The sequence below is a fragment of the Nannospalax galili genome, unplaced genomic scaffold (assembly GCF_000622305.1).
Source record: "Nannospalax galili isolate Female #2095 unplaced genomic scaffold, S.galili_v1.0 scaffold3909, whole genome shotgun sequence".
NCBI classification, from domain to species: Eukaryota; Metazoa; Chordata; class Mammalia; order Rodentia; family Spalacidae; genus Nannospalax; species Nannospalax galili.
Genome location: NW_008359764.1, coordinates 11,110 through 22,174, shown reverse-complemented (window position 1 = coordinate 22,174; position 11,065 = coordinate 11,110). Strand labels below are relative to the sequence as shown.

The following is an 11,065-nucleotide window of genomic DNA, read 5'->3' as shown; positions in this document are numbered from 1 at the left end:
GAATATGGGAAGAATTAACTGGACTTTGTGATTTATCAAAAGAAGACATGAATTTGGGAAGGAGGCATATTGGAAGGGACATGGGGGAGGAGATAGAGGATCAAAATGGGGGTAAACGTGGTTGTATTTTAATGTACATGTGTATGATATTCTCAAAAATTAAGCAAAAATATTATAAATACCAAAAGCCTTCATTTTTTTCAAAGATAATTTTAGGAAACATTCCATGGGTCGGCGAATACCTGGCCTCCTGGAGTCTCCCATGTTGCTTGATTATGACTATCTCCCCTGGCATTTATCATCTGAACTTGTAAAAACTATCTTGAAGCTAAGAGGCATGGTGTATACAGACTTTAAAATAGGTAGTCTAGTGGTAGATTTGGTTCACGTACTGTTTTCAACAGGGGCCAAGGGAAGAGGAGCAGGTGTGACAGCTGAGCCTCCTGTGCAGAAAAAGTTGCTGTTGTGGACAAGAGTCCTGGGAAAGCTTTACTGGCTCAGCTGAATATAATGAATGTCCAGGATCATCAGCCTCCACAAGACCAGGACAGGGAAGCGTCCAGGCCACCTTCACAGAAATTGGCAGAGACAGTCGAGATGCCCTTGCATGACAAATTAAGAACCTAGGAAATTATCTCTTTTGTTCCTAGTGTCAGAGTGATACCAGGCCTACTGCTGGTGACACCAGTGGACAGATGTGCATTATATTACGGCTCCCCCTGCTGGAGACAGTCAAATAGAAGACAGAATCAGGTCGCTGTCCAAGCTTTCCTAAAAGTTGGGTCCTTAGTTTTACTTTCTCTTTTTATTTCTCCTAATCTTCATTTAGTCTCCATCTTCCTTGACATTGCCTTGGATGGTGTGAATGGGAAACAGCCCTCACAGGCACATGTGTTTGAACTCTTGGTGCTCAGTCATTCATATTGTTGGGAAGGCCATGGAGCCGAGTGCCACTTTCTGTCCACTGTCTGCTATTTGACATCTGATTCCACGGACCAGCTGCCCTGCCTTCACTGTCATGAAGTAATGCATCCCTGCTTAAAATGTGAGCAAAAATAAATTACTCCAATCTTAAGTTGTTTCTTGTCACATATTGGCCAAGCTACCAGAAAAATAATGAATGTAGGGAATGGTACCAGAGTGGGGACATAGCTGTGATAAATACAACCATGCAGTCTGTAGGCCTTTGCAACTAGTTTGAAGGGTGACTGTTAAAGACTTTGCAAAACAGGCAAGAGAAGCCTTATAATCCTTTAGGAAGGGCTTAATGGGGCATTCTGTTGGGAGTTTGGAAGCCAGGATGCCCAGAGAATTGCAAAGAGCAGAGGCATGGCTTATAAAGTTTCAGATAGGGATAAGGGATTTGCCATCAGACTAGAAGTCATTCATGCTGCATTCTGACCGTGTCCTGAGGACCTGAGTGAGGCTGAATTATAAGATAATGCACTCGCTTGGTGAAGAAAATTTCAAGATGGAAACTGTTCAGAATGTGTGGTGTTTTGCTGCTCACGGCTCTTATCCTAGACTACAGTGAAAGAGAGCAAGGGAAGGAGAAAGATGTGGAGAAATGTGTCATTTGGCAAGGAAAGGTGTACGTTTCAAGGTGCAGACAAATGGGTGAAGAGAAAGCAGCTGTAATTGTTAGAGAGATTAGCACCATTAAAAGGAAAGCTCAGCCTCAACCTCTGCATTAAAAAGACAGAAACGATGTCCTGAGACAAAACTCTGACCATGAAAGGCTTCATCTTGTGAAAAGGCAAAGTCACTTGATAGGAGCCCGAACGGAACACTCCTGAATAAATTCCCTATATCTGCCATGTTAATTGTTTCTACAGGGTCTGGCTCAAAGCTATACAGAGAACATTACAGCTATGCTGGAAGGGACCAGCCTACATCTCAAGATAGCACAGAATTTGCCAGTCTTGGCCACATGATGCTGTTTTCAATCATGAAAATTCAAGGTTGAGGAAGTCATAGATGCTCCTGAAACCCCTTGTAGTTGGGCAATGTGTGGAGGGGTCAGGTCCTTACAAGGAAGCCCTGAAATATTTTATTTATAGTATTTTGTTCATTTATTCATTGATTGATTGATTGATTGATTGATTGATTGATTGGCCTTTTTGAGACAGGCTCTCTCTGTAGCCCCAGCTGTCCTGAAACTCACTGTGTAGACCAGGCTGGCCTTGAACTCACAGAAATCCACCTGCCTGTGCCTCCCAAGTGCTGGGATTAAAGGCATGCGCCACCATGCCCGGCCTCATTTATTTAATTTTAAGTGCAGTTTTTTACTACTACAATCTCAAAAATTGAAACTCTGCAATTTTTGATGATTCGATATATTTATCAATTTTTAAAAGGTTTATTATTTTTAAAAATATTTTACTTATTTTTATTTTATGCGTATATGTCTATTACCTGCTTGTATATAAGTGCACCTGTGTCCTATAATGCCTGTGGAGGACAGAAGAGGCTGTCAGATCCCGTAGAACTGGAGTTATGGACAGTTTTTAGCTGCCATGTGGGTGCTGGGATTCGAACCCAGGTCTTCTGCAAGAACAGTCATCCCATCTCCATCTGATTGGATTTAGGCGTGTTCAATAAAATGGACATACCTGGCACCATTTTCAAGGCCAAGAACTGGGGCACCAGGGGAGAATATGCTACTAATATCCTATTAAATTGGGTGTAGTATTGAAATGACTCCTAATAACTCACTGTTTTACCCACTGTGAATCTCTCAGCCCTCATCTTGCAGTAAAAGGCAGGTAACACCGTTTGCACATATTAACTTATGGCATTGTGACAACAGGCACAAATCCTACTCAAGTTCCAGCCAGACAAAATCCTATGACAGCAAGCATGAAGTCCCACTCCAGCTGAGGAGCTACTAGCACTGATAGATACTAGGAGAGGAAGAGTCAGGTTTCTTTACAGGTGTGACCCCTGGTAGGTTGACCAAAATCCATGGTGGGTTCCACACCTAAGTGTATTAGGGCAATACGTATTGTACTTGATTGCAGTGTTTACTATACAAAGCCACATTATGGCCATGCCTCAATAAATAACAGCCTGATTCTTAGCATCCGTTTTAACCAAGAGCAAACTCAAATTGCAAAAAACCTGTTTCTTCAGAATTCTCTCAGAACTGTGTTCCCAAATCATGGCTTGTGAATTCTTTTATTGAAATCTTAAATGAAGTGATGAACTAAAAAGCAGAAAGATTTGTCTTATCAGATTATATCCCTTCTGACCCCTTTGGTCACAGAAGAGGGCACGCACGCAAATGCGCACCCCCCCACCCCCCAACCCCCCCACAAAACCACAAAATTTATCAACTTCTCTCTTTGCTTATAATGAGATGAGCAGGGCTACTTGCAGCTCTTCTGTGTATAGAAACACACATACATTCATGCATTATTTTAAGTTGAAGGCAAGGAAAGATTATGAGGAATTATGGCCATAATCCCAGGTCACAAGAAGAGCACGTGGTTTAGTGAGCTTGTCCAAACTGTAAACAAGCTATGATTAGCTTTCTGATTGCAAGTCACTTTCCAGAGCACGTCTTTACTATAAAAGTCATTCTTACACTCAGTGGGGAAAAACAACAATACATACGATGTTGGGTGGGTAGGGAAGTGAGAGTGGATCCGGGAGAAGTTGAGGGAGGGTCATTATAGTCAAAATACACTGAAGTCTACATAGAATTAATAAAAATATTTTAAAATAAGTACATCATTTTCAAGGAGAGAGAGAGAGAGAGAGAGAGAGAGAGAGAGAGAGAGAGAGAGAGAGAGAGAGAGAGAATAGAGATATAAGTCTATAATTCCAGCACTGGGAGGTGGAAGATCAAGAACTGAAGGTCATCCTCAACTACGCGGTTGATGGAGACCACCCTGGAATGTACAGCACCTTGTCTCAAAAACAAAACAATGGCCTTCCTTCCTTCACCTAACCAGAAAGGACCTGTCGTTGGTGAACTGGCTAGGTAAACCTAAGACTCCAAAAATCTCTGAAAACAAAAAAATTCTTTCAGAAGGAGAATGAAGACCAAAGTCATGTCACCTGAGAAATTGCTTTGAGTTTCAGAGAAGAGACCAGGCCAGATCTTAGTAAGTGAAAATTTAGGCTCCTTGACTAATTTTTTTTTCTATTCTGAGGCCTCCAGAAGAGTGGTTTGTTGGTTTTTAGACAATCATTTATTGATTTATTGTGTGTGTGTGTTTATGTAAATGTGTTAACACACATGAGTGCCAGGACAGCTGAGGGTTTCAATTCTTTCCTTCCATAATGTGGGTTCCAGGTGGTCAAACACACTAATAACCTTGGTGGCAAGAGCTGTAACTTTGCCGTCTCACTGGTGCCTTGATTTTTTAACCCTTTCCATGTCTTTTCTGAGGATGATGCCCAGAAACTGCCCCCAAGTTATCTGGAGTGATGCAATAAGATTTTTCTCCACTGATGACCCGTCTACCACATGAATAAGACTAGGATAGGACTCCACATGTCCTTTTTTCCAGAGTTGCCTGAATTACATTCAAAAGAGGCTTCTGCATCCCATCTCCCAACTGGGGATTCATGCAACTGCAAGTGTTTGGCTCTGCTCCCTTCTACTAGGTGTTACGGGTCATTTTCCCAGCACTTCTCAGACATGCTAGTAGAAACTGTGGATTTCTGAAGCTCTTCCTTTCTTTGGAATTCTCTGCTTTTTATGGTTCTGATTCTGCTCCATCACAGAATCAAGCTGAGACAGCTTCTAGCTGCCATCTTACAGGATGACAGTCCCAAGCTCTGGTAATTTCCCTATCCTATGACACGATGCAGACTGAAGAATCTTAGAGATATTGAACCAATCATCCCCCCATAGAGGAGTAGATGTAATGGCCAAGACATTGTAAAGACAATGAGTTTTTGGTGGAAACACAGGGGTTCCAGGAGATAAGATAAAAATCATACACAAATTCTTTAACCATTTATATAGGTTAAGATTTTAGAAGTCCAACTTTCTGAGATAGACTGACTTTCGACTTTCAAGAAGATGAATAATTTCACTCTGTATTTGCAACCACCAAATATGATGTTCAGTACAGGGAAAACCTCTCTGTTCTGTTGAGATAACACTTTCCACAAATGATGAACAATGACTTATGCTGTATGATATATAAAAATCAACCAAGGTACAACAAGTGTATAAATATGTCTGAGGATGATAGGGTCTTAAAAAATAAACTACGGCAAAACATTTAGGAATTTTCAAATTATTGCATACATATAAAACATTGGAAAGCACATGGAACAAAAAATTTTTTTAAATTATTTACACCAAAGATTCTTTTAATAATATCATAAGAGAGCTGGTGAGCTGTCTCAGGGGGTAAATGTATTTGCCACCAAGCCTGATGACCTGAGTTCTGTCTCTGGGACCCATATGTTAAAAGGAGAGGATATGTTCATACAAGTTGTCCTCAGACCTCGACATGTACACCATACACATAAACACATACACATGCACAAATACTCAAAAAATTTAAAAAGCAATTTAAATTTTTAAAATGAATATTAAAGATGTCCTAGTTTGTTTCTTCATTGCTGTGACAAAAAAACTCTGACCAATACCAACTTGGGGAGGAAAGGGTTTATTTCGCTTACATCTCCTGGGCCACAGTTCATCAGGAGCCCAAGGTATGAGCTCAGGGCAGGAACCTAGAGGCAGGAGCTGGAGCACAGGCCATGGAGGAATGCTGCTTACTGGCTTTCTCCTCTGGCCCCTACTCAGCCTGCTTTCATATGCAATACAGGCCCACCTGCTCAGGGATGGCACCACCCACAGTGGGCTGGGCCCTCCCACATCACTCAACAATCAAAAAGGTGACCCATGGACATGGCCACAGGCCAGTCCATTGAAGGAAATTCCCCAATTGGGGCTCCCTCAACTCAGGTGTGTCAAGTTGACACTAAAGCTGTCCAGCACACAGGACAAACTTCTTACATGTAGAAAATTATTATAAGTCATGTATCTTGCAAAACATCAGTACTTAGGAAATATAAATACATCCTGAAAATCAACAGCAAACTTTCAAAAATAGAAACAGTATAAGTTATGAAACTTTTGTAAACTTGTACAGACAATCCTGAAAGAGGCCCAAAGGCAATCAGCAAACGTAAAACATGTCAACATTATAAACTGCTAAGGAGATAACACACTAACGAGAATGCAAACCACATCACAGATATTAGTATGACCGGAAAAATGACAAGCGTTTGTAGATGGGAAGAGATGGAAACTTTGTGCCGCAATTGCCAATGGTTCAATTTCTATGTTGCTGCTAATAAAGAGGCTGCAGTTTCCCACTCCTACAGCATCAAGAATTAAAATCAAGAGCAGACAACACTGTGGATATTTGCACTTTCTTTTTCACACCATTAGCCTTTGTGATCACTGAAAGCTAGAAACAGCTCAAATGTGCTTCAGCAGAGGCACAAATGAATGGATAAAGAAACCATGCCATACTTCAGACAGCCAAATCACGTAAGAATTTTGGTACAGGCTCATGTCACTGAATAATCCAGGTACACTAGGAAGAGTACAGCAACTGGACAATTGCTTCATCGTGTGCACATCATAAAGTCTATGTGTATAAGACTGGGTGATGACGCCAGATACACACCCAGACTTATACACCCTATTGTTCCTGTTCCATAAGCTTATACAGTAACTAGGTTATTGAATCCTGAAGTTCACTAGTAATACAACAGTAGGTACTTCAGTTTTTTAGTACATTTGTAGTGTGAAAAGATTCAACAAAAGTTCACCAAACAAGCTTTAAGGAGAGATTTACTGGTTCACCAATATAAAGGGAACACATGATAGTCAGGGTGCTCAGAACTGCAGCTCTGCTGGGTAATTGAGAGAGGGAGGAATGCGATGGTGCTGACGTTTCCCTGCACCACTGTCACTACAGTCCTTGGAGTCTTGCATGATGCACTGCTGCTCTCGGAGTTTCTAGGCAACCCGGGATGTGACCTTGCATCCTTGCAGTGATGCCTTCAACTGATCTTCTCATGAAGGTCTTAGAAGATTAATTTCATATATCAATGTTCAATTCCTCCAGCAGCCACAGGTGAGTCACAGGTGAAGTATTTTATCAACAGCTGCTGTCACTGTGCAGTTCTCATGTGTTCACTTGCTCTCCTTCCCCACATCTTCAGAGTCTTATTTTTTCTGGGTGGGGACAGTTTTGTCTGATCTTCAGTCATGAAGTTCCATTAAGACATATGTCCATGCTCCCTAATTTTACAGAAATGTTCCTTTACATTTTATCAGAAAGACTAGAATTCAGAGAACGTCCAGTCTATTTCAACACCATGTTCCAAAACTGATCATTTTTTGGAATTGGGCCCTAGCTATTGAGTAAGTTTACTAAAGTTGGCTCTAGTGTGTGGAGCCAAGAACGGGGCAGTGTTCTCTGTTACCTCACAGACAGGACTACCTGGTGTCTTGTACCCTCCACACTAGAGAAGGAAGTTCACAGTAAGAAAAAGTAGAAGTCAGAAAAGAGGGCAGAGGAAAACGGGATCTTGACAGCACCTAATGCTTTCCTACTCCCCTTGCTCAACCAGAAAGAAAACTCCAATGTGTCAACAATAACAAAGATGAAAAAGGAAAACCATCTATGTCTCTGGGTAGTCATGCATGATCCTTAGTCTGAATTCCATGGCTGTAGTTATCTATGAATTTCATCTGTGCTTGTGCAGCAGGCAAGGAGGAAAAGGACGTCACACACTGAGCTCTCCTTTCACCCTGGTTGTCCTGGGGACCTGGTTCCTCTTAACTCATCTGCTGTTATGTCATGTCAATAATATGTCACTTTATGGTGGGCCCAGAGTGGAGTAAAAAAGATGCTGGAGCAGATGCCGCCTCTGTAACATGCTCCACTGAGTCATAGAAACTCTGCCTCCTGCACAGGCTCAGAGAACCTGCTGTGCTGCTCCCCAGACAAGCCACACAGGAGGGCAGCTGGGCCACACCAAGCAGGGGAGTTTTTGTTAAGGGCTGTACCACTGTGGGAGGATAATGTGTCCTTTGAAGACAGAAATATATTCCAGAGTCCTCAGGCTCTACTCTGCTGATTTTGAGTGTGAAATCTGTCCCTGACCCACTGCCACTGAACCTGTCTGGGACCCCATAGATCAGGAACCGTGGAGACTGGCCTGGTTTCTGTTGGTACCAATACAAGTAGGTGTTTCCATCACTATGTAAGAGGCTCTGACTAGACCTGCAGGAGATGGAGGCCGACTCTCCAGGAGCAACAGACAAGGAGAGTGGAGTCTGTGTCATCACAACGTCTCCACGGGATCCTAAAATGATGAGAGAGAAGTGCCAGGTTATGAACAAATGTAAAGAGACCTTTCAATGGTTTTTCTATATTTACTTTTTTCTGATCATATTCTGCTCCTGGCCAAAACAAACCAGTCTTTATTTTAAGAAGTTACTGGCAAAGCATAACAAGGCCTCTGGAATTGTGCTACATGATCCCTGCCCTTCACTGTCAGAGTCTTCATTAGAATACAGCTTCTTGCTCCTTCTAGAACAGCCCTCATTCTCACAGACTTAAATTTTCCAGGCCCACCCTAAAGGGCAAGGTCTGCGCGCCTCACAGACACACAGGAAGTATGGGCAGCAGTGGACCAGAGCACATCTTCCCACCCGGCTTCCTCCTCAGCTCCCTCTGTCTTTACCAGGGATCCAGAGCATTAGCAGCCAGAAGAGCTGAGCAGGGAGCCTCATTCTGAGTTGAACTGAGGAGTCTTGGTCATCAACACAATAATACAACTGAGCTTTTATCTCAGATTTGCAAGGATAAACCTCCTTGGACAGTGATATGCAAATTTCCTGGTGGGTGTAATGGGGTGTAAAAGAGCCATGTAAGTGTAAGGCCTGTTCTTGTGAACACAGGGACAAGAGTGTTTTCTGTGTTTGGAGGAACAACAGAGCAGTCCCTGTGACCTGCAGTAGTGGGCAGAATCTCTCCAGTGTGAACATCTTAGTCTATGGATAAGATACTGAGATTAATCATGGAGACAGGACTAGCCATGCAGTCAGCTTCCTTCACCTCTAGAGAAGGACCAAGTGCCTCCTGAGCTGTGGTGTTTCAGTGCTTTATCCAATAGCAGCACAATGTCGAAGTAACGGAATTGAGGTCTCATTAGTTTTGTTACTGTTTAGGACTGTTCAGCCAGCGTTAGAAGCGGTCCTTCCCTGGAACTAAATAAATAAAATTCCATCAGAGCACTGAACTATGAAGAGATCAACAAGAAAAAATCATTTCTCTTTCAGGCAGACAGCCCACATCCATTTTTAAAATATTTACTTATTTATGATTTATTTCTTTAGTGTATGTGTGTGTGTGTGTCTGTGTGTGTGTGTGCATGCATGCATGCGCTATGGTTTTGTGCTTCTAAGTGCTGGACGTAAGAGAAAAACACACAGGTTTTTCTTTCCACCCTGTGGCTCCTAAGAAATGAACCCAGGTCATCAAGCTAGGAGGCAGGTGTCATTAGATGTGGAGCCTTTTTAAAGGTAAGAGGAAAAGAACAGAGAGCTGTATGCTTCTGAGTCCGAGATGCACTGAGATTCAGTACTATAGGAGATGCAATAAACATCCTGACATCTTTCCTGCTGCATCTATGAACACAAAAAGTACAGCGATACCAACAACTCCTATGGGGTTATGTTTGGGACCATTGGTGACACTGTGTCTGGTGGGCGTCCTCCTCACAGGAGTGTATGTAAGATCTTTTCGATCCTCATAAATGACTATCGGCACACAGTCTCAAATCCTGTCTTCTCTGGATGTGTTGTAACCTACTTGCTACAGACCATTTCTTCACTTTGTACTTAGTTTGGTTAATCCAATCTTAAACACAGTTGCCATGGAACCCACTATTCAGGAACAAGGATCACCTCTAATACACCTTATTCACCTGGTTAAGATCAGTCCTGTCTTGTTCTGTTACCATAATGTCCTTTTCCTCCAAACGTATTATGTCCTGTCATGTAACTGATACGCTCATGGCTAATTTAGAAATGATAATTGATTTTTGTGTTCGACAGAAACTATTACACATTCCCTCACACTAAGATCCTAAAGATTTTCCTATCAAAACACTAAGCCTAATTTGCAAGCTCCAAATCAAGCCTTTCATTGCAGAACCCCACGTAATACAAAAATTCTAACCTCAAACCTGAGTTTTCAGAAATGTGACTAGTACGCAAAATCAAACTCTCTTTAACCCGTCCTTGTATTGACTTATGTCCAAAACAGAGCATATCATGTAATTAGTTTCAAGATATTGGACATTAAAAGTAAAGGATAGAAGTCTCAGTTTGAAAAATAAAAAGCAAGGATGAGATTCATCTCTTTTGCACCCCAAGGAGAGTTTCTGCAGCCTGGTACATAAACAAGAAATCCAGAGGAGTCCTGAGGCCCACTGAGGTGAGGAAGAAGAGAAACCAATCCAGAAGAATGAGGCCAGAGAAACCGCGTGGAGAGACCTGGACGGAGACAGCCCAGCATGTGGACAGAGACTCCAGTGCTCAGGAGAGGACTGTTCACCGCAGGGACATAGACAGCTACCCAAGCTGAAGAAGGGAAGGTGGAAAGATTAGAAGACAATCCCTCAGTCTGTTCTTTGCACAATGTAGGAGTGCAGATTGGGAGACACTGGTGGCTACATGGTGCCTGTCTGACTTTAGTTTTTATAATGTAGAAAGTTTTCATGCTGGTCTTTTCTGGCGCAGTCTTAGGGCAAAGCCTCTAGAAACAGTTCCCGAATGGCACTGCTGATGTAGGCTGTGGAAAAAGCTGTTGTGTCAGTTCCTGTACTCAGCTGCCCCCAGAAGAGCAGAGAGCCCAGGGCTTCCGTGTGCTGTTCATATCTCCATTTCAGTCTCTTAAGGATTGAGAAGCTTCATCAGTGCAGAGGATGTGTCTACCCCCTTCACCTGGTGGCTTTCCTTCTCAATGTGCATATTGCCATTCTTGAATTCCCACTTCTAAATAGTCAT

At 42.4% G+C, this 11,065-nt stretch overlaps 1 gene segment (V, D, J or C); it reads right to left on the bottom strand.

Moving 5' to 3' along the window:
- Nucleotides 1-7,861: 7,861 nt before the first annotated feature.
- LOC103726212 lies at nucleotides 7,862-8,810 on the bottom strand. The segment is given in 2 exon segments: nucleotides 7,862-8,355; nucleotides 8,737-8,810. Coding segments are annotated over 2 exon segments (543 nt in total).
- Nucleotides 8,811-11,065: the final 2,255 nt, after the last annotated feature.